The sequence below is a fragment of the Lissotriton helveticus genome, chromosome 4_1 (assembly GCF_964261635.1).
Source record: "Lissotriton helveticus chromosome 4_1, aLisHel1.1, whole genome shotgun sequence".
Lineage (NCBI taxonomy): Eukaryota > Metazoa > Chordata > Amphibia > Caudata > Salamandridae > Lissotriton > Lissotriton helveticus.
The window spans coordinates 1407418793-1407443992 of NC_136063.1; the positions used below are offsets into that span (position 1 = coordinate 1407418793).

A 25200-nucleotide genomic window follows, 5' to 3' on the forward strand; every position below is an offset into this window, starting at 1 on the left:
GTGTAAAAGAAGTAACTGTTATCAGCACACACGGGTGGCGCCTATATGTGACTGTGTTTCCAGCACATAGGTTCACTGCTTAACCTGACTGTGTGTGAGAGCTCGATGGACATTTCTGAATCAAGTCTGGTACTGTGGAGAATTCAGAATGTGAGGAATCTGCAGTTAGGTAGAGCTTTTTCAAAGGTAAGTAACTTTTTTTTTCAAATCATTTGGAGGTTTGGAACAAAACTATTCCAGATATGTAGATATTGAATCTTTTACTACAACCACACATTGATCAATTCTAAAAATCCATTGGCAAAACAATCACAGAAGCACGCAATGCAGATAATTTAGTTTTTGCTTATTAAATACAGGTTGGTGCTTATAGACCAGAGGAACAAATGCCTATTTTAAACTTGGCAGCTGAACAAGATACCTTTGGAAACCAATCTTATGTATGATAATCCTGCATACCCAATCTTTCTTCAAAGTATACCTGGATTTCACCGACCTCCAGGTCACATTCTTCTTTGTGCCCGCTAATTCAAAGCATCTAAGATACACAAGATTTGTACAGTCAGTCTATAATATTTATGCTGACTGCTTTTGTTTGAGCTAGCATTTTCAGCCATGATCTTCACCGAGTACATGGTTACATTTACAACGTACCTTAGATCTTACAAACTTTTTATAACTCACATCTGAAAGCAGAATCCAGAAAAGCATGTGCCACCATGCTCTGAGTTAAAACATTTGACAAGAATTGGGCAATCCACTGAATTGGGAAAATCGACTTTGCGGAGGAATTTGGAGATATTTGAATCATTTGGGTGCTTAACCACCCGTCCAGCAATCCAAAGCAGACTCTTTCAAAACAAGGAAGCACAAATGAATTGCCCAAGTTAGAACTTTCTGGAAAAAAACACAATGGGTAGCTAGTTCTTTATAGACTCAATGTCCACATGCATTCCTCTCATCCTACATTGGTGTCTGCTCATGAGGGTGTTTCAAGAAAATCGGATCAAACAATGAAAGCATGTAGACAGTGATTCGGATGATAGTCACACAGATTCCTGCTTTAAAAAAGGCTTTGTATTGTAGGAGGATGCCTGCCCTGCAGTATTCTTGCTCAATGATCCTCTCGATCAGCTCATTTTTTACTAAAGATGTCTCATAAGATGGTTGCAGCACACACTTACAAGAGCTGTTTCTTCCACTACTGGTCCACCAAGGAAAAAACGACTTGATATTCTTTATCGGAAATTAGGCCATTCCATTGGAGCGCCAGACATACCTTCAGTGTTTTAAAGCTGCACTGGAAAAAATCAAGACAGATCGCATTCCTTTAATGCTTTAGTTCCAAAAACAAGAACATCATGGCATGCTGATGGTCAATTCTTTGTTAAGCCAAGATAGAACTGGTGCACAGACCTACATCTTCTCTATATACAAGTCCTATTTGGACTTCAGTCACACGTGTCACTGTTAATGATGAAGAGAAGGAAAGTTGTGATGCCAACTCTCTTCATTTGACAGCTTTGCTTCTGAGCACAGAGAGGTCAGCTTGAAGCAGGCTAGTTAATGCAGGGCTTTCTGCTGTAGTTCCCTTGTGGACCTCATAAGACCAGCAACTTGGAGAAGCTTCTATAGCTTCGTGAGGTATTACTGCCCTAATGTGCAGACAAGAGGGGGATCTAGGGAAAGACTGCCAGTGCTACGGAATCTGTTCGGTTAAGGTACACCTCTTCCAAACTCACTGGTCTGATTCAAGCATGTGAATCTATGAATGATCAAATGCTGTAGAAGTTAACTCGTAAAAACAAATTTTCTTTATAGTTACCTTAAACCGATTGCACACACCATCCTACCTCCTTTCTTATAGCACTCTTCTTTATGTTCGATTCATATTAATGCTTTGAAATGTGACCTGCAAAAGAGACACAAATGATGGATGAAATGTGGGACAAATCAAGCATTCACCCTCCAGTCAAGGGATCTGGGTTAAATCCATCGTTCTTTTGCTCACCATGCCTCCCCAGTTTAGACCCAGCCATATGCAAATCAGTCTAGACCCTGCTCCTTATGGGAACAGTCCAGACTGAATGGCTAAGCCAGGTCCTCCCTGGACCCGAAACAAGCATCCTAGGACCGGTTTCAGGGTATCGCCCCCTCATCAGCCAGGCTAGCTTGAATCCAGTGACACAGTGAGCCCGGGACCATTTGGCCTTCTGTCACACGTGTCGCTGTTAATGATGGAGAGAGGGAAAGTTGTGATGGCAACTCTTCATTTGACAGCTATGCTTGTGAGCACAGTGAGGTCAGCCTGGAGAAGGCTAGTTAACGCAGCGTTTTCTGCTGTAGTTCCCTTGCGGACTTTATAAGACCAGCGACATGGAAGAAGCTTCTACAGCTCCACAAAATACTACTGCCCGGACGTGCACGCAAGAGGGGAATCTAGAGAAAGGCGGCCAGTGCTTTGAAACCTGTTCAGTTACGGTGCACCTCTGCCATCCTCTCTGGTCTTATTTAAGCATGTGAATCTGTGAGCAATCCAATGCTGAAGAAGTTATCGACTTGTTCTTTATAGGCACCTTTAACAGATTACACACACAATCCTGCCTCCTCCCTTATAACTTTCTTCTTTATGCTTGATACACATTAATGCTTTGAAATTTGACCTGTCAATGCCTCTAGTGAGAATGTATTCAAGTGCCTGTACACCTTGTTGGCTGGCAATTTCACATTAACGTAAAAGTGAATATTATACTAAATTGGCACTGTCACCAATTTAAAATGCTTGCATGTTCATACTATGCTACAGAGCACTCTACAAGGGATAGATTCATGCCTGTGAATCCTTGACAAATTGCAGTAAAAATGTAGGTAATTTTATATTTCCTCGAAACCTTTTGTTAATTGAAGATTGTCCCCATTAAGGTACATTTCCTTCTTTCTTTTGCTTCTTCATGCCTTTTCTTTGTTCTCTCCCAAACTACCATTACCAATTTCTTCAGTTATTATGGTAAATTTTTCCTTGCCCAAATGCCCTTGTCCTTTTCGCATGTCATGCTTTCATATTCCCCTTCTTTTTTCACCTTTTCACTGTAAAAAGGCATGCACTTGTACTTATTGCCACAATGCTTTCTTTTACAGGTATTAATACTTTGATCAATATAATGGCACGACTGGGACAAGAAGATCCATCCCCTTCCAAGTAAATGATTTAACTTTTCTTCCTCTCATATGTTTGCTTGTTTGTGAGGCTTTTAATTTGCTCATTTTCTTTTTAATCTCAATATTTTGAAACAAATTCAATTATTGACAGGTTCACAGCATGCAGGAGCTTAAATATATCTTACAAATGTGAAGTCAAGAGTATTTTGTCATTCACCCCCAGGATCATCAATCCCTGGCAATACCCATGCTCTTGAATATGAGATAAACGTTTATTTCTTACTCTGAAAAAGTCATAAAAATAATAAATACACTCAAAAGTCTGTGGTCCTCTCGTCAACTCTTGCAACAGTCACCCTAAGACACCCCTCCCCACTAAATATCAATGACCTTGTCCTTGGCATACAAGCAGAACTTGGCATGACAGTACTTATTTCCTTCTTGAAGAGAAGTAAACAACACTTGTGACAACTTTCGATGCATACAACCAGTTGCAATAAAAGCCTAAGCAGCGCCTCTTCTCCATTTAAGGAATCGTATGTCCATCAAGAAACCATGCATAAGGAAATCATCTGAATTTCCAGGTAATCTAAGGATCCTGTCACTGTTCTTGAGCATGTCCAAAACTGTTTAACTCAACAAAAATGTTCTTTTGTCCTAAGTCTCCTAGTCATTTCATAATCTCGCCAGTTGCAGTGATCAACTGCGTCATCACACACATTCTCTTCACCTTTCCTTATTAGAGAAACAGGTAACCAATCCTCCATTACTAACTGCTCTGAGCCACCTGTCACTCTGCTGTTCTCTCATTGTCTTCTGCTCCAACTAATCCCAACAAACACCTCAACACTCATCTCAATTTCCAGCAGTTCCATCCCTTTGTCCATTTACAGTTTTTTATTTCCCACAGCTTGGCATAACTGTATGTCCCAATACTTCTATTCATAGACCCCAAGTTTAAATCCTATAACTCCTTACTCCAGTTTAACATTTTAAAGCTCCGGCCTTTTCAGCTTCCTTATTGCTATTCTACTCTCACCAACCGTGTTCTGCACCTTTATTAACCCCTATTGGTATACATCCAACACTTCCCCTTGTTAACAATTCAACTTTGTAGCGTAAATTATCAGAGGGCAGCTGCTGTCTTTAAGACTCTCATATTAACATACAGGCTCACCAACATTTTGTGAATTGATTCTTGTCCACCATTAAATTTGTCGCACTAACAATCCATGCCACTATTTCTGATTGGCACATTCTGTAAGAAGTTGTCTTATCCCTTTATGTGAAACAAGTGTATGCTATCTCACTAGCATTACTCCCTTTAAACACTGTCTGTATCCTACATCTTAAGCACATCTGCTTAATTCTGCATAGCACGTCATCCTTGCTTGCACCCTCTTTCGGCACCCTTTTTGTGATTCTAAGAGCACCGTCTTGCACATCTAACACTGATTCTATAATACCCTATCGAGCCCTGATGTCACTTAGCTGCTAATCATGGCATGCAATCAGCAGTGGCATTAGGTTTTCCCAGTAGTTAATTCACACATTGAGCACAACTTGTACTGCTGCCATTTTAAACTCTGGTGTGCAATTCTAAGTTGCTTATAACTGATTCCTGGGTGACACGGCATTCAGTTAGATTGTGATCTGTTTTTTAAAGTCAACGTCTCCAGGAAAAACAAATAGTCATGGATCGACTACTGGTGGCCTGAGCTAGGATCCATATTGACAGACCACGCTCGTAAACTTGGCATCATCCTGGACACCAAGCTCCCCATGAACCAGATCAACGCAGTTTCTTCCATCTGCTTCCTCACTCTTCACATGCTTCGCAAGATCTTCAAATGGCTGCCCATCAGCACCAGATGATCTGTCACTTAAGCCCTTGTCACGAGTCGGCTGGACTACGGAAACGCACACTACTCAGGGATCAGCTCGCACCTTCTTTAGAGACTACAGACTATACAGAATTCAGTGGCCAGACTCATCGTAGACTTCCCCTAGCGAATCCTCGTCACCCCATCTCAGAAAGCTCCACTGGCTCCCCATTCTGAAGAGATGTCACTTCAAGATGCTGATCCACGTGTACAAAGCCATACACAAACAAGGACCAGCATACATCAACCACCGCCTGAATTTCCACCAACCTGGCAGAGGCCTGAGCTTCATCTTCCTCTCCCTCACCCCTCACATCGGTTGAAGGAAAAGCAGAGGTTGCTCCTTCTCCTACCTTGCCGCCAAGTCGTGGAACAAACTACCCCTTCATCTTCTGACCTCATCCTCTGTTGGATTTCATGAAAGGTCTCAAGACTTGACTGTTCAACTGAGCCCTACCTCTGTAGCAGGACTCTCCGTGCCTGGATACCCATACGAGTGTTTAGCTGCACTTTACAAGTCTGGTTTGATTTATTGATTGAACGCAATAGACAGTGCCTGAAATGCTTTGCATTGCATATTGACAAAAGTAGCTCTTTTTCTTTTATTATGTTCCTTATTCCTGTTTGGGCTTACAGGCAAGGCTTAATTACCCTGAACTCTTGAGGATAGCCTGCACCCAAACCATAACATTTTCAATAGACAGCTGTAACACGTTGTTTCTCTATATTGAAGGGCCTCAAATAGAAGCCTTTAATATGCCTTCTGCTGTTCTTCTCCATACTGGAACACTATTCCAGTCTTTAAAAACCACAAAAGTGCATCCATTCAATTGGAATTTAATGCACATTTTATAACATTCTTATGCAACCCAAAAATGTTATTTGTTGTATAACTTTATTCAGTTTGATATTTAAAAAAACATTTAAGTGTACAAATGCAAATACAAACAATACTTGAATTTTAAAAGTAATTTAAACAAATATAAAAAGTCATCTGACATATGTAAATTAGATAAAAAAAGGCATAGCTAAAATTCTAACAATAATTGTCAACTAATAACATATATCAGCATGCAATTAAAAAGCACAGCACTAAACTAGCAGTAAATAAAGTTTTTGCTTACAGCATACAATTCATTTGTGCCAGCAAATCAGTTTTGAATCACAAGGATTTGATTTTGATATTAACAATCGCCACCAACCGCGTGCAGAAGCTTTTTCCGTTTGATCCAGAACGACAATAGGAACCGACTGACCTCGTAAACTATTGGACGTGTGGTATCAGTTTTCAGGATTCTTTTGGGAACCTGATGTTGCCTGGCTCCAATGTTTAAGCAGGTCGGATGTATCCATCTCCTCTGGATCTTTTGATATTTTATGCAGAAAAAAAGGATGCGCTCTTCTGTCTCCAAAGTTTTAGCACATGCAGCACAAGGTTCTAAAGACAGTCCTGCGGTCCGATCTCTGGAAAACCATAGTAAAAGGTTACCATACCTAAATCTAACGTATAAGCTTTTTGCAATTGGGGGCATGATTTGGTCCAGGAAGGGTTCGAATGAATGGCATGGCTTAACACATAAAAACTGTGAGGTTAATTGGCCATTTGCTGACCTAGTGGCATAACGTTCTTCCACGACCGCCCAATACCTGATCTTCAACTTTGAACAATCTGCTTTGTTTGCCTTCTCTGGATGTTCCCAGGATTCTATCATACCAAGAGTTGTAAACCAACTCACAATATGCTTAAACCAAGGGAGGCTTTTAGCACCACTTATCTTCAAGACCTCCTTTAGGGAGTTGCAATAATCAGAAATCTGTGGTATTGTCCACAAATGCAGCCAGTGCAGTAAAGGTTTCAGTGACGCCATATCACCAATTGTTTTCATCCCAAGGTTGAAGAAAAGTGGAATTAGGGTAGTAGTTATAAGTACTGAGAAGAGTGATCTAGCAAAGATATTTTCAGATATCGTCAATTTATTTATGTTGATATACCCCCCATATCTCTGCTCCATACAGAGCACCATTCTGAGCTTTTTGCTCGATACACTTCAAGAGCTTAAGTCAGTGATCAAGTATAAGACTGCTTAAAGTGTCTCAGTATAGATTTTGACCTATGAACAAGAGTTAAATGGCTCTTTTCCAGTTGTTGCTCCCAGCCTAGTGTATCACTCAATCTTATCCCCAAGTAATCAAAGCTTTTTACCCGCTCCAAAGGTTCCAGTGTGACCCTAACCTTTCTTGATTTGCCCTTGGATTTCCCAAACACCATGAATTTGGTCTTTGTGACTTTTAGTTCCAAACTCCTGCAGAAATCCAAAAACTTATCCACAAGGATTTGCAAGCCCATTGGGGTTGTGGAAATAAGTAAATGCCACGAAGAGCTTTTGTCTTCCCAATAGCACATATTTCCAGGCCAGCAGAGTAAATCTAAAAGCCTGGTCACACGTGCTTATTTTGGAGCAGAGCCCGCAGAACCTTCTTCTCATCCATCCAGCTCTTGGGTTTATCCAGAACTTGACGATCAAAGTATTTTTGCAAGTTGTCTATTAGACTGATTGGTCTATACTTGGATGGGCAGAAGTGTCACCCTTCTTATGTATGGCGATTATCTCGACTCCCCTCCATGTTGGAGGGATAGCCCCACCAGCCGATATGCAGTTTGTTAGGGTGTATATGTAGGGAGCCCATACAATAGGTTCTGATTTGTAAAGGTCACCCGGTATTTGATCGGCCAGGGGCCTTTCCTGCCTTCAATCTATATATTGCTGACACAGTCTCATCCAAACTAAAGACCAATACTGTGTTGGTCGTAGGCATAGCGGGGAGAGTGTTCGAAGAAATGTGTTCAGTGCTTGTACTGTAAATGCAATCGTCTCCTGGGTTCTTACAATATAAAGTAGTAAAGTGCTTAACCCAAACCTCTGGCTGAATGTGATAACTAAGGGTGTTTGGAGTGTCCATGTTACCCTTTGCAAGGATATGCAGAACAGGCGAGTATCTTTGCAATTAGCTGCTAGTACCAGGTCCTGCCAGTTTTTATCTGCAAATTCTCATTTTGCTTTTAATATTACAGTTTTATATTTATTACGTACCTGGGCAACCCCTGGCTGATTATGGGCCTTAATAGCTAGCTGGATGGCCCTCTTGGCGGATTTAAATTCAGGGTTGAACCAACCATCAATTCTTTTACTAGCAGGCCTACCACCCGAACTTTCCTTTGTAAATACAAAAAGATCATTGTGTATGGGGAATATCGGGTTAATCCACATAGGTGTTCACAGTCCAGACTATTTAAAAACCTCGATATAAAATGTACAAATAATTAATAGATCCTAATATATAAGGATCGAATAGGTTGCCCTCTTCCCTGGGCACCGAAACGTCTCTGGAAGGGACGGAAGGTCTTTTTCTGCTCTTTTGGCTTCTCTAACCCGGCAGCCATCAGGGTTTCTGCCTTCGCTTCATGCGGGCCATCTCCTCATCCGCATGCTTACCAAAGAGCGTCGACCCAGAGAACGGCAACTTGGCGACTCTCTGCTGCGCCTCTGGTTTCAGCAATGTCAGGCGCAACCAGGTATGGCGTCTCAGAATAATTCCATGGCAGTATCCATGAGCCGAATAACGAAAGCAGTGTAACCGACCGGCAAACTCATTGACCGTTACCTTCAGCCCATGGTCTCGAATTTACCTAGCCACATCAAGGATACCACGGAACTACTTAACAAATTGTCTAATCTCCAACTTTTTGAAAATGAGAAACTCATTCTGTGTACAGCGGATGTGAGAAGCTTGTACACCTCCATCCCCCACGAAGGAGGGATTGATGCCGTAGAGCAAGCCTTACTCCAATCCAACATTGATGATTCTTTGAAACCTTTCATCCTGGAATTAATGATATACACCTTATATCATAGTTACTTTGAATTCGAGGAGAAATGGTACCTACAATTGTCCGGGATGGCCATGGGCAATTGTGCAGCGCCGACCTACGCTAACCTGTACATGGGGAATTTTGAAAACAACTTCATCTACCAAAACAACATCTGGACGGACAGTCTTAAATTTTATGTTCGTTATATCGACGATCTACTTTTCATTTGGAAAAACACCGAGGAGAGCCTGGAATTAGCTCTTACTGAACTCAATTCCAAAGATGATCGAATTGACTTCACCTGGAATCTAAACCACAATGAAATCGCATTTCTGGATGTTCTTATCAAAATCACCCCCCAGGGAATACAGACAAACCTCTTTCGTAAGAGCACCGACCGCAACAATGCTCTGCTCTTTAGCAGCTTCCATCAGAATTCCCTCAAAAGACATTTACCCTACAGTCAGATGTTAAGGATCAACAGGATTGTGTCAGACTCCGACACCAGAACTAACCAAATTCTATCTATGGCATCTAGATTTCGAGAAAGAGATTACCCAGAAACAATCTTGAAGGAAGCGATTGATCGTACCGCAATCATCCCACCCACAGTAGCTTTGCAGAACAAACCGAGAACCAACCAAGACAGAATGGTATTAGTCTCGAGGTACTCCACCTCTAGCAGCAAATACAAGAGGATTATTTTGAAACACTGGCGCATACTATCTTCTGAACCAGATTTCGGTGAACTATTTAAAGATCCCCCAATTTTTGCCTACACTAGACCTATGAACTTCAAGGAGCTTCTCTCGAAAAACGATAGTCAATCAATTCCTATACAACACACGGGCACACGACCATGCCACCATTGCAGTAACTGCAACAATGTGATCAGAGGCAACTTTATTAGCCACCCAATGAGAGGCTTCAAGATTAAGCTCAATGTCGACGCTACTTGTGATTCCGCCAATTTGATCTACCTGCTAAAGTGCCCATGTGGCAAAACCTACGTGGGAAAAACTAGTCGGAAAATCAAAACCAGACTTAATGAACACAAGTCGAATATTCGAACGAAAAACATCAAATCCAACATCGCTATCCACTTCAATGAAGCAAACCACAGTGTGGCACAACTTAAATATCTAGTGTTGGAAATTGTCCCCAAAATTGAAGGGAGAGACAACAACAAAACCCTCCTACAACTTGAAACATCATGGATGTACAGATTGCAATCCCAAAAACCTTTTGGTCTTAATGACCGTACAGAACTAAGTTGTTACCTATGAATGCCCACTTGGGCATCTGTTGATGCACCTATTCCTGTTTTTGCTGTATGCTTTGTATAAACTGCACACCCGTATTTCTCATTCCACTTCACCTATGTTCCATTATTCACCACTCTAAGATGGCCACGTTTTGCACTCCTTCTACCCCTTTCACCCTAACCCCTCTTCTCTTTCCACCATTTTGTTATCTATCTGCCACAACTCCGCACACACCCTGCGAAGACAGTCATTGCCTACATTGGAGCCCTTTGCGCTTCAACTATGCTTCACTAAGTAAGTTATCCAGTATTTGGGTGTCTTTCATAGATTCACATGCCTGAATCATTCCCCGTCGTCGAGACGGGAGCCTCCGGTAAATAAAAAAGTAATGTCCTATAGACATACATAGAGAAAATAGGCCCAAGGGTCTCCCCTTAGTGGCCTTTCCTTGTCCTTATGTAAAAAAGGACCAAACTCTTACAGTCAGCCAATCAGCTCCGACCTCCCTCTAGGACCTCCCTGGGAGGAGCCCCAGTCCCTCAGATTTTCTACCGCACGTTGTGCTAGGGAGTCTCCAGCTTGAGCTCTGCTCAAGATTACTTATAATCATCTACCTTTCTTCAAAAGTGATTCCTCGCTCTCAACCCTTCAAGGATTCTTCACTACACTGTTTGCAGTAAGTGGCTTCTTTCCACAAACTTCTTCCATGTCGGAGTCACAGAAGAAAGCCCTGTTCAGGGCCTGCTCTTCCTGTGGGAAGAAGAGGATCCATGTGGATGATAAGCATGAGCTATGCTTGTACTGCCTTTACCCAGATCATGTCTCGGACAAGTGCAGGATCTGTAGGTCTTTCCCTAAAAAGACTGTGAGAGACAGGGAAGGACGCCTTCTCATCTGGCTGGACAGGCTGAAGGACAGAGACAATCTTGAATCTTCTGAGAGCAGTGTTTCCAAAAGCTCAGAAGTCTCTAAAAAGAGGCCTAGGGTATCTTCCCCGGGCCCCTCAGACACTCCTCCTACGAAGACAAAAAAGTCTTCAGAGGCAAGATCTACGTCATCTTCAGTGTCTGTTCAGGCTGATCACACCTTCAAAAGGCCTGCTCCATCGTCTACCAGACAGACCCACAAAACAACCTCTGTCACAACCACTGTGTCGACGACATCAGCGTCATCGCCTTCAGCGTCGACGACGACGACTACTTCCTCAACATCATCAGGTAGACCTGTTTCCTCTATTATATTACTGCATTCGTCGTCGACGACGAAGACCCTGTCGACGACGAGAACCACACCATCGACGACGGCATCGTCATTAACGAGCCCACCGTCGTCGAAGAACTCACAGACGTCGACGAAGACGTCGACGACGAAGACACCGTCGACGGCGGGCTCGCCGTCGACGAAGGTACCGACGACGACAACATCGTCATCGAAGTCGTCGACGACCAAGGTACAGTCGTCCACGCAGTCGACGACGACACCGTCGACGACGACACCGTCGACGAAGACACTGTCGACGAAGACACCGTCGACGAAGGGACCGTCGACGAAGGGACCGTCGACGAAGGGACCGTCGACGAAGGAACCGGCGACGAAGGAACCGTCGACGAAGGAACCGTCGACGAAGGAACCGTCGACGAAGGGACCGTCGTCGTCGACGACGCCGACGACGAAGGATGACTCGTCGTCGGAGACGGCATCGGAACCATGGAAAAAATCCGAACTGGTAGAGATGCCGACCCTCATGCCACCGCCGTCGACGACGCACTCGACGTCGACAGGAACACATGCTGCGTCTAGCAAGTCTAGAAAAACGCAAATTACCCCGGAAACCACGTCTCCGAGCAAAGTGGAGATGCAACCACCTCACGACATCTTCCAAAGTGAGGAATCCGAAGAGGATGACCACATGGGTCCAGCTACCTCCATCTCGGACCTCAATGTCAAGTGCCAAAGCACCGATGAGGAGCAGGAGGACCTAACTTTTCAGGAACACTCCATCCACACTAGTGTCCGCACGGAGGTCACCCCATGATATGCCTACCGGCGACTCTGGTCAATGACCTGCGGTTCCTTGTGCAGGACTACAAGCAAAGATTCCCGGATGCGGACAGTGGTCATCAGACACCGGTAGACCATACACCAGCGTCTGCCCCAAAACGGTCTCAAACTCACCCCCAAACCCACCATGAGACCCAGCCTCAGGTGATGGACTCCTCGGACGACGACGAGGAGGAGGAAGAATTGGAGGAAGGAGAGGTCCAGGAAGTCCACTCGGTCCACTCGGACCAGGATGGAGATAACGAGTATGGAGATGACGAGTATGTAGCGCCATCCCCGGCTTCACCTGAACCGCGACAGGCGGATTCGCCGCCTGTGGACATAGCAGGCTTCCACAAACTTGCGGAACGGGCAGCGAAGAGATTCCATATGGTAGTGGAATCAACGGAAACGGACTGCTTCCTGCATGACTTCAAAGAGCAGACACAAAAGGCAACCAAATCTATTCCAATCATAGAGTTCTTGTGGGAACAGGGCAAGAAATTGATGCTGACACCCGCTTCCGTGCCTGCGGTTGTTCCGCGCCTGGACAAGAAATATAAAGCCCCACTTAAGGCGGCGGCTTGCCTCAACGGGCACCCAAAACCTGACTCGGTGGTCACGCAGGCGGCCCAGAAACACTCCCGCAACCCTTCCTCCCCACTGTCCGCTCCTCCGGACAAGGAAGGCAGGAAGCTGGACACGATAGGGAAGAGATTCACGTCCACGTCGGCCATGGCCATCAAGATCGCGAACTCCATTGCTTTGTTGGGGCGCTACAATCGCCAACTCTGGGAGGACATAGCCCCATACCTGAAGGAACTGCCTGATGCCGTAAAGGGGGAGGTCAAGGCTCTCCTGTCGGAAGGTCAATCTTCGGCGGCGGAAATAATTGACTGCGCGATAGATACAGCCATGACTGGCTTCCGTCAACTAGCCGGAGCGGCTGTGCTACGCCGTCAAGGATGGCTGAAGGCGACGTCGTTCCGCCAGGAAGTACAATTGAAGGTGCTGGACATGCCCTTCGACGGCCAGCATCTCTTTGGGGACAAGATCGACGAGGCACTGCAAACTATCAAGAAGGACACCGACACTGCAAGGGCGCTAGGCACGTTACAGTCCCGGAACCAGTCCTTTCGAGGAAACCGATCCAGAGGTCAGTCCTCTTATCGCGGTTCCTACCAGAACCGGTCCTCGTATTCCTCTACCAACAAAAATCAATACCAGCATAAACAACAACAAGCCCGTCAATCTTCATACGGACGATCTACCTTCAGGGGCAGGAATTCCAAAAGGGGCGCTGGCGGACGCCAGTGACCGATTACTCCAGCCAGTCCCACCACCCTCTACATCCTTTCAAATTGGAGGAAAACTGACCCATTTCCTCGACAATTGGCAACACATCACCACGGACCGATGGGTTCTCCAAATTATAAGATTCGGACACTCTCTCGAGTTCACATCCCTGCCTCCCAACACACCTCCCAAAAGACGGACGCACAAACATCTACGGCTCCTTACCCTAGAACTCGCTATAATGCTACAAAAAAGAGCAATCGAACGAGTTCCAGCATCCCAGAAGGGGAAGGGGTTTTATTCACACTTCTTTCTTGTAAGACAGAAAGAGGACAAGTGGAGGCCCATTCTAGACCTTCGGGCACTCAATGCCTTCCTACGGAGCCAATCGTTCAGGATGGTGACGATTCAAGAAATCCTGGGCACTCTAGAACAAGGAGATTTCATGACATCCTTAGATCTCCAGGATGCCTACTACCACATCCCCATCCTCAAGCGTCACAGAAAGTTCCTGCGGTTCGAGGTGGCGGGCCGACATTATCAGTTCAGAGTCCTACCATTTGGCCTCAAGTCCGCGCCGCGGATCTTCACGAAGTGCCTAGCACCGGTGGCGGCATTTCTGCGTCAGTTGGGTCACCAAGTCTTCCCTTACCTAGACGACTGGCTGGTGAAAGCACCCTCAGCCGAGGACGCGGCAGCATCCTCCTGCGCCTGCACCAATCTTTTTCAGAGGCTAGGATTAACCATCAATCTCAAAAAATCCTGCACCACCCCTACGACAAGGATCACCTTCCTAGGGGCTATCTTGGACACGGAGTGCGTGAAGGCCTTTCCCTCGAAGGAGAGGGCGGACAAGATACTATCTCTGGCCACGGCTGTGGCGACAAAAACATACATCAAAGTGCGCACTTACACATCCCTCATGGGAATGATGTCTTCGTGCATACTCCTTATCCCTCACTGCCGACTCAGGATGCGCCCATTGCAGGAAGCTCTCGCAACCCAATGGACCCAAAGCACTGGCTCTTTCGAGGACATTGTGCAAATCACACCAAAAATGTCCACAAGCCTAGCTTGGTGGAGGAATCGAAAAAATCTGAATGTAGGATTACCGTTTCTCCTTCCGGCGACACCTCTGGTGATCACCACGGACGCCTCCTTGGAAGGATGGGGCGCCGTTCTACAAGATCTTCGAATCAGCGGCAAGTGGGACTCTCAGGAAAAACTGCTCCACATAAATCTCTTGGAGCTGAGGGCGGTATATCTTGCTCTACAGGCATTCCTGCCACGTATCCAGAACTCCCCAGTGCTCGTCAAAACGGACAACACCACGACGATGCACTACCTCAACAAACAGGGGGGAACGCGTTCGCTCTCTCTATCACGCGAATCGCAGAAAATCTGGAACTGGCTGGTGTTACACGGGATCCAACTCAAGGCGGACTATGTCCCCGGAAAAGACAATACTATCGCGGATGCCCTGAGCAGGCAAAGATCCCTCTCCCACGAGTGGGAGCTGAGCGACAACGCCCTGGAACACGTCTTCTCTCAATGGGGAGTCCCGAACATCGACCTGTTTGCCACCAAAGAAAACACCAAATGTCCGCACTACGCAAGCTGGCATCCCCAACAAGGGTCTCTGGGGAATGCATTCTCCATCGGATGGTCCAGCGCTTTTGCGTACGCCTTTCCTCCGTTTCCAATGATCCCGAGGCTCCTCAGGAAGATGAAGGCGGAGCCATGTACCCTAATCCTGATTGCCCCGTTCTGGCTGAGACAACACTGGTTCTCGGATCTACTTCGACTTTCCATCAGGTCACCGATCCGTCTGAGGCAGCACCCGAACCTCTTAACAATGTCCAACGGTCAGGTGCAACACCCGAACCTCCAATCACTCAAGTTGTCGGCCTGGCTCCTGAGCACAGGGAGTTCAGTGGACTAAATATCCCGCAGGACTGCAGGGATATCTTGTCGAAAGCGAGAGCGGATAGTACAAACAAAACCTACACTCTCAAGTGGAAACGGTTCTGCATGTGGTGTGTGGATCGGGATCTAAGACCACTCTCAGTCACCCCTGAACAAATACTACCATACCTGCTGCATTTAGCACAGTCAGGCCTGGCACATGCATCCATAAAGGTTCACCTCGCAGCTATCTCTAGATTCACTAGGACTTTCACAGGACCTTCTCTGTGGTCCAGTAGACTAGTCAAACAATTCCTGAAGGGGCTCTACAGATCCTTTCCGAGGCCTCGGAAAGTCCCTCCAACATGGCAACTGAATCTGGTACTCAACCAACTCATGAGAAGTCCATTTGAACCCATCCATCGAGCATCCATCAAACACATCTCCTGGAAAACAGCACTCTTGCTTGCTCTAACATCAGCCAGGAGAGTTAGCGAGCTGCAAGCTTTGTCCATTCAAGAACCATATATGCAATTCAGACAAGACAGGGTAGTGCTGAGACCAAACCCTAAATTCATACCTAAAGTCCCTTCGGACTTTCATCTCAACGAGCCAATTGTCCTCAGGTCCTTCTTTGCAAATCCGTCCACAGCAGCGGAAAGAGCGCTGCATTCTCTGGACCTTCAGAGGTGCCTAAAATTCTACCTGGACAAAACTAAGGCTCTCAGGAAATCTTCACAGCTGTTTGTGGCATACAGCAGACCAAGAGTGGGCCTGCCTCTCACGAAGCAAAGCATCTCCAGGTGGATATCCTCAGCGATTGCATTCTGCCACGACAAGGCCGGACGGCCTTTAACTGAACATGTTACTGCTCACTCCACCAGGGCGATGTCCACGTCCGCAGCACTGTTCGCTGGGGTACCAATCTTGGACATTTGCAGAGCGGCGACTTGGAAGTCACCGCACACTTTCTCCAGACATTACTGCCTGGATATCGAACTTCAGAAGGATGCGGCAGTGGGCCAGGCAGTGCTTCGCCATCTCTTTCAGTGAGGTGAGCCTTCCTACATCCCGCCATCCAGGTATGCACGTTCCTTGCTATTGTGATGTTACTGTTATGCTGTCCACATGTTGTATGACGACACATGCATTGTCTACTGTGACTACAGAGCATTTCCATCACGCAGGTGCATATCTGATTGCTAGCTATTCTGATTCAGGCATGTGAATCTATGAAAGACACCCAAATACTGGATAAGAAATGCGTTACTTACCTGTAACAGCAGTTATCCAGTATTGGTGTCTTTCATAGATTCACATGCAACCCTCCCGCCTCCCCTGGAAGGTCTCACATCCCTCTCTAACAATATTACGCCAACCTAGTTGGGTGCGTACGAAAATCTGAGGGACTGGGGCTCCTCCCAGGGAGGTCCTAGAGGGAGGTCGGAGCTGATTGGCTGACTGTAAGAGTTTGGTCCTTTTTTACATAAGGACAAGGAAAGGCCACTAAGGGGAGACCCTTGGGCCTATTTTCTCTATGTATGTCTATAGGACATTACTTTTTTATTTACCGGAGGCTCCCGTCTCGACGACGGGGAATGATTCAGGCATGTGAATCTATGAAAGACACCAATACTGGATAACTGCTGTTACAGGTAAGTAACGCATTTCTTCATGCCTGTGTTAATTTCACCGCTTAACTGTGTCTCTTGGTTGCATGCTCTTCGTTAGCCGCTCCTGATTTTACTCGACTGATCTACTTTGCATGACACCCGCTCCGCGTTGGGAATCCCGCCATTCAGCACATTCTGTCACTTTCCGCCGGCTAATGTTTTAAACACGGTTATTATTCGCACGTTAGCCACTGTTCAGGGTTCTGTTATCTCACGTTCTTTCCTTCACGCTTGGATTACTACGCCTGCTCTTCACCAAAGTTATTTCCGGATATGGGTGCATGAGGTTGTCCTCACGGTTTTAAATCACCGAGTGCAGTTATTTGATTTCATTGACCCATTATAGTAATAAGATGCAACATTTATTGCGTTTTTTGTATATCCTTTGTTGCAGTGCTCCTTGAGAAAGGACACCTGTCCGAAATGCATTGGAGCTTTCGTGAGCCTCTTCAATGTTGAATGATGACATCTACACCTGTTAACCTATTCATATGAAGTTAATATGAAATACATCTATAAAAATTCGAATTAAAACTTTGAAAAATCTCCAAAAGTTTGAATCTGACTTTTTCTGGAACCACTGTGTTGTGACAACACACAGGTCCACATAAGAGTGCCCACCACAGGGATGCGCTTACACTCCAGTAGCGCACGCAACCCCAGTATCCATGAGCCGCCAAGAGAGAGGAATCTGCAGCAGAGCTGATCACCTGATTGGATACCATCATGCCCTCATTGATGATTTCCTGGAAGTCCTCTCTCCTGTCCCTAGGAAGGTGCTCCAGAAACTGCTGCAGGAACTCCCACAAAGACCGGTCATACCGACCCAAGATAGCCGCGGCACTAGCGGCTTTCATGGAAGTAGCAGCCGTACCGCTTTTCGTCCCGCTGAGTCCATCTGACGGCTCTCCTTATCCGGAGGCAGCGTAGAGGACGGGGCAGTAGCGTGCTGCTTCCTGGTCGCAGTGACGATTACCGAATCCGGCATTGGGTCTGATCGAAGGAACGCTGGATCGGAGTCAGGGGGCCTGTACTTTTTCTGCAGCTGGGAAGGAGCGGATTTCGTTGACGCCGGAGATGGGAAGAGCTCCATAGCCGGTTCCTCCAGCCCAATTATGGGTCGGTCAGGACTGGTCTTGCCACCTCAAAACAGTCCATCTCTAGGTGGATTGTGTCCTGTATCCAGTTATGTTACCAGAAGGCTAACAAGACCTTAGGAGGTAAGCCTAAGGCTCATTCTACCAAGGGCAAAGCAGCTATAACAGCTTTGCTTCGTAATGTTCCCATTGCAGAGATCTGCAGGGCTGCCACTTGGAAGTCGGTCCACACCTTTGCTAAGCATTACTGTCTGGACTCTGATGCCAGAGCAGATGCTCAGGTTGGACAGGCTTTATTTAGAAATCTGTTTGCACAGTAGTGGTGTTGTCTGTTTTTCTCCACCGCCGGGTTGGTTTTTTGGGATGGGCTTGCCATTCTATTCACTAGATTAGGACTATACACAGAGATCCCCTTCTACAGAAGGAGTAGTTTCTTCCCTGTAACTCCAGTTCTGTAGTAGGGGTATCTCTGTTATAGTCATAAGCGCCCGCCCTCCTCCCCGGTGGAGAAAATGGTACTATACTGTATGCTACAGGCCTTGCTTTATACACCTTCAAAAAGAACTGAAAGTAAAAGGACTTTGGCTGTGCATCCTGGGATATCGAGGGTCTCTGGAGAGTTCCTTAAAGGAACGGTATCCCTTTTTAAGACACACAATGGAAGCCTATGGGGGCTTGTCTGTCCAACCCTTCCTCTCTATCATTTCAAGGATTTTGGTGAAGGGGAGTTTTTCCTGTGAGGAAAACTTGGTAAATAGTGTAAAGCCGGACATGGTAGGCTATCCTTTTCATGGTTTAGATGAAGTGGTGGCCTTTGTAGCCTTGTATATGTTAGGCTGCATTATTTGTCTTAATTTTCTCCTAAGTGTCTATGCAGGACTGCAAAGAACACCGCTTAAGAAATTATTTTTGATTGCTCCGGGTCCACGCACATGGGCAGGACTATTCACTAGATTATGACTATAACAGAGATACCCCTACTACAGAACTGGAGTTACAGGTAAGCAACTACTCCTTCTTCCAACATTTCAGCCTGCATTATGTCATCATAAGTAAAAATGTAATCTCATCCAATAAATAACATACAGAACCTTCCAGATCCTCGGACGAGATGTGCATAGCTCATTTAGAAAATGAAGAGGCCAACTTATAAGGCATTGCTGTCAACTGAAAACTGATGTACTAACCTTGTGCACCGTATTCAAAGGGAACAATGTGTTTTCCATCTTTGACCACCCCCACCATTGACAGCATACAGAGTAATATGAGGGCCAGTGGTAAAAGCTGGGAAAGATTGGGAGAAGAGAGAAAACAGATACAGGACTCCACCACTCTGCCTCATCACTTTATTGGTCAAGCTGGTCTGCAGGACATAGTGGAACTGTGCAAGACATAGAGATATCTTTAGTGATTTGTCATTAAGGGTTCTAGGTTTACCTATAATTGTAAATGGATATACCTTAGTAATACATCTGGTTAGCCAACTATCAATATTTGATGTAAAGCTGTTAATTCCTAAAAACTAAACATACAAGGAATTAGTTTCTCACAAACATTTGTATATTAGCACTTCCCCTTAAGTTTTGAATATCTCCCCCACGCTTCGCCACTATAAGCTCTCTTACGGAGGATGATAGCCTCAGCTTGACTTGTGTTGAACTGCAAACTAACCAACAAAGTTAACATCCAGGTGCTCCCCCTACTTTAGCTGTTTACATTTTGAAGCATTGTGCAGGACATCCATATACACATATTCAGCATAGTCCAATGTAAGGTACCCTCCTGCTCTCTAATGCATCAACCCCAGTATAACAAGTTCAGATAAATGTTCAAGCAATTAGTTCAAAGTTTACTTCCATCAACAAAAAAACTTTTCAGAATATTTCTCTTATCTCCCATTGTCCACCCAAACACATTTGGCAGCAGTAGATCTTAGAAAGAAAAACCCAAGCTCTGCAAGGTCCTGGCTGTAGGATCATTGTATCACGACTGTCTAGCAAAGGACACTGTGAACCAAAAACAAAGTTATCCCTGATAATCGAACATAGCTGCCATCTCTCCAGAATATGCAAGAGTTGTGAATCCTAGCTCATTGGCAGCATGCTATCATGCAGCACATTCTGTCTGCTGTCTCGGCCTGGACAGGTGGTGGTGATCTCCAGTTTTTCTGTTGCTGAAAAAAACTTCAAGGATTTGACTTACTGCATCCTCACACTGCACTACACTTAACTGTGGGCAGTATCTCCAGCCCCACTTCATAATATATAATATCACAAAGGCTGTGAGGTACCTTAGCTTGTAATGCATCTAGATTTAATGGTACGCAGAGTGCAAAGCACCCCTTAGCATGCTGACAAAGGCATTTTTGTTGGGGCGGGGTTGAGAGCTTACAAGATTGTTTATGTTTAAACCCTTAAGTCAGTGCACATGTGTGAACTTTCATTCCTCCCTTCCTGGTTAAAACCAATGGCGTATCCCATTTCACTGGGATTCTTTCCTCTATTAATCCTTCTTCAGACTACTCCATCTGTTAAGTTTTATTTTTATGTCAAAATCTTTCTGGAGGGTTGACATGGTGCCAATAATCTATTGGAATCACTTCCACTACCCTATCTGGATGTCCCAGAAATGTCTGTGATTTGTTATATTATGAGTTAATTTTCATTCAATGTCCTACCTTGCTAGACTTCTGATTTTCTCTGAGGTGATGACCTCAGTAGCAGCTACCCTCATTGGTCCTGGATTCCACATCTAGCCCTAATTTAAGAGCTGGCATTGGAATTATGGCACGTCTGAGGCTTATGGAGTTCCATTTGATTCTAAAGCTCTTGTTCAGGCGTTACTGTTAAACCAGTGTTCAGAAATAGTGTCTAATCTCTCCTCAGCACAGTTTGTTGTTCAGAGCCTTCTGAATGCACAGCTAAAAATTCTTTTCACTGACAGTTTATTTTTCAGTTTTAAACCTGTGTGTGGTGATGGCAGAGAGCCTCAAATATGATTATCCCTGGTGTTAATATCATCCCTGTGGTATATCTGAGAGCATGTAAGACCCAGTTGTACCCATCTTCATATTCCACCAAGTGTGCATGAGCAATCATCCCATATCCTAGCCTGTAGAGCTAGCTTAACCATTTTTGGTGTTCCGAGTCTGACCTACTCTTTTATTTTGCATTTAATTTTAACTCCTGGTCACATATATTATCTTAATGTTGTATAATTCAGCCTATTGATTCCAGCCCTGAAAGATGTCCCCCTTTCTCTAGTAGCAAATAAAGACCATAAAGCTGCAAAGTTTTATTCCTAAAATCAAGTCAATAATCATCCACAGCATATGTTTTCCTGAAAATTCAAATGGAAACAAACATGTCAGTTTGCCTCTTGGATAGCAGTGACTGCCATTCGTTCAGTAACTCCTTTCTTTTAATTTGAGGTAATTTTAGCAAAAGTCACAACATCTCCTGTATGTTGCATACATTTGGAGTTCCTTCTAGGTGAAATAATTCTCACTGATGTTCTCACCCTCCTCTCGCTCTGACTCTTTAACTTTCTCCTTCCATGCCGGCTTACCCAGTCCTTGTCAGGGAGGTATTACCCTTTCGAGAATATTTACCTCTTAACCCGTGCATACAATAGATGATGTTCGTGACCATTTTCCAGAGGGGCATTTGGGGTTATCAAAGGTTTTTTAGAAACACTCTGCATGGAGGCAGTATAAAATGAGGTATTTCAGGTTGTCTTTCAGCTTTGTCTAGAGAAGTGCCTCTAAAATTTTAAAAAGTCCCATAAAGATTTTTCTTTTTGACAAAGCATAATTGTGAAACACCACTTTAATGGGCTCCTGCATTTGTTTCTTTCACTTAATAGTCTCATTCAGAGGAAGAGATCAATTTTGATCTTTCCTTTTTGGTTCGTATGTCAGATGAACTAAGGCCTTTGGTGTACTTAAACCGGTAATATGGAAGATTGTTTTATTGTGCTCAATACCTTTTCACAAACGAATAAGCATTTGCATACTCTAAACTATTTCCAGCCTTTCCAGGTTTTCTTAGACTGTGGTTGATTGACTAAGACACGTTTTGCCTAAGATCTTCTCAGATTTTCTTATCAACTTAGGAGATGTTATTTGCTTCCTTCTTGCCTAATCACATCTCTAATGCTTCCTATCTTGAATGAGACCCTTCTCCAGACAAGCAACCTTCCAAAACTTAAACTGCTCACTGGGCGGTGTTTTGCAACATAGAGAGCTAAATCAAGGAGAGTTTCCCAGAGAATATCCATAGTCAAACTATTTGGACAAAGGCATCTTCTAAAGATTTTCAACTCCATTTTCACACTTATATATTACCCACAGGCAAGCAGCGTAGGCTTCTCCTTGTGCTTTTTGTAAGTAGTGGTCCAGAGTGGTTGGCAGAAAGGCAGACAGTTGAGCCAAACCTTCTGGAATATCATGTTTGGTTGAATTTATTAGATACATAGGTTTCCTTCCCTAATTTGCTGTCTCTTGCTTTAAAATCTTCCCATTATTTTGAAGAAAGACTTACATGGGTAGCAAGAAGTACTAGGTAATCATTATAGTGAATCTTGCGCTGGCAGTCTGTAGCCCTAACCCAGATCTTCAGGCCAGATATTTATCCACTGTCTATTTCTGCATAAGATCATTGAGAATAGTGAAAGGTTGTGGTGGAGGAGATTGCAGGCAGAAATGGATCTGAAACTACTGGGTGCAAAAACATGTTGCTCTCGCACTGTGGAATTATTTACTGTGTTTACTGTCCAAAGAATGTTCCTTTGTGCAGTCTTGTAGCTAGGACCTCCCATGAGTCTGAATGAAGGCGGACTGAGGACTACTATGCAAGATTAACTACAGTGAGTAAAGATTCTTTGGTGAAGCATGGTACCTTGGTGCTACAAAACAAGACAACTTTTGTATTTGTTCTTATTGTCTCGTCTGTGTGATTGAGGTGCACACCTGTGCCCTCTGCCAGCACACTTTGGCACCAGAAATACAATTAGCATTTCTCTTGAGGATTATCATTCTAGTATACAGACTGAGTACAAAAACATTTATCAGTGTTTTAATTTGTGTTTTTTGGTTCATTATGTTTTGTTGCTTTATTATGATTGTCTATCATTTGCCTCTTTGCTTCTTCAGGATTAGCCACAATGAACGTTTGGAGCTTTTAGGAGACGCCGTTGTTGAATTTTTAACAACGTAAGTTTTGTATTGCCAAATATTTAAATTGTTTTTTAAAGTTTTTCTATGATGATATTTTGAGAAAAATGTAACCCAGTGTGTGCAATTGGGCATTTTATAGAATATGCATAGAAATGGGCACTTGTCTGCAGTGGTGCCTTCAGGTTTGTTGAATCAGCCATGAAAAACTGCTTCTAATTAGCTATAGGCTAGCAATATGGGTATGTGCTCTCCTTTACATGTTTGTCTGACTCTAGTCACTGAATGTTTAATGGTTCTTGAGTGGGGTGTTTTCCATGTAAATGGGAGCTACAGTTTGGCTACTGCTACCAAACATCCCATACATATGTATGAAGTGCTGCTATAGAACCCTCCAATTATTATATTGTGCTAATCATTAGCTAATTACTGCCATCAAGGTGGGTCCATCTTGACATCTAAATATATTGGACCTGGTTTACAAAGAAAGGTCTCCCAAAAGGGTGAATTTTGTTCCCTTTGGTTTAGTCAATCTTTTCCAACAAATGCTCATCTTTATTATAAAGCTGAAAGAATTAAAGAGGTACTCCTAGAAAACTGACATTCAAACTTTTAAAGGAGTACTCACGTTCATAATGTTTATACATGGAAAATGTATACCTGATTGCAATTCCACATTTGGAAATGAAATTCAAGTATACTTTAAATGTTTTTATTTTTCTCCACTGAAATATTTTTTTTACAGAGCAGCACTCATTTCTCAGGTCAATTACAGGTTTTCATTGTGTCAGTTGACCAGTAACCACTTAGTTTTAAACACCCCAATATGGCCCCTAAATTTAGAGTAATGTTGACCCTATACTTATTAGATCTCTCTATGATAAAATGCATTGTCCTCACTTTTCTTGTTCCTCATTTCAGCGTACATTTGTACTACTTGTTTCCGGGTCTTGAAGAAGGTGGTCTAGCAACCTATCGCACTGCTATTGTCCAGAACCAACATCTTGCAATGTTGGCTGAGGTACATATTAATGAACATAAATATTTGTTTCAATAACATGTTCTTTTTCTGTCAACATGTCCAGTTTGCCCGGCTCTTGTACTCACCTACCTCATGGATCACAGCATCAAACAGCCTCCTGTTTGTTGCGTCCAGCCGCTGTTTCCATTGGTGTCGAAAAAACATAATTCTGTGTTATGCTAGCAATAGTGCTTTCCCAAACAGCCAGCTTCTACCAGATACCCAAAGAAGCGAGTTCTACACCTGCCTCCAGTTTGGTTTTGCTCTGTTGAGAGGATAGAAATAAGGGAGGGATCACGGTACATATAATGCAGTATTATCGTTATTCAGTGTTCTCGTTCTACAGCATTTGGTCATTCATTGATTCAAGTGCTGTGATTCTTCATTGGCAGTCTCGAAATCCGGTGCATACAGGCCACAGTAGCTCACAAACCAATACAGAAAAGTAGTCTGTCTCCATTTTTTGTTTTTCTAGTTGCAACCGCAGAGTGGACTAGGCTTAACTGCCCCTTTTTCAAGGTACCTTGAGTGAGGGAGAATTCAGCTCTTTATCTAATTCTGATTTTCCAAACCTGTTCTTTGAGGCTGGTATAGTTCAGTAGTGTTTACTTTGACTCTGTCCTTCAATTGGTGGTCACTTGCTACAAGTTATGAGGCTCTGACAGGTTGCTGGGCTTTTTTCTAGTATGTTGGTTGTTTTTTTTAGGAAAGGCTTCTGTTAATTGTGAATGGTCCGTAAACAATTCATTGTGGCTCACTTGAGTTACATTTCTGTTTTTTAACACCATTTCATTGTGCTTTCTATTGCATAAACGCA

General features: G+C 44.2%; 1 protein-coding gene across 2 annotated transcripts in view; it reads left to right on the top strand.

Annotated features, from left to right (window-relative positions):
* DROSHA (drosha ribonuclease III) overlaps window positions 1–25200 on the top strand; it is a 669472-nt gene that overhangs the window by 502398 nt on the left and 141874 nt on the right. For both annotated transcript variants that reach the window (XM_078687959.1, XM_078687960.1), the window contains exons 19-21: window positions 3139–3199; window positions 23342–23401; window positions 24284–24383. In XM_078687959.1, the coding sequence (XP_078544085.1) occupies window positions 3139–3199; window positions 23342–23401; window positions 24284–24383 (221 nt within the window). The remainder of the gene's footprint in view (window positions 1–3138; window positions 3200–23341; window positions 23402–24283; window positions 24384–25200) is intronic.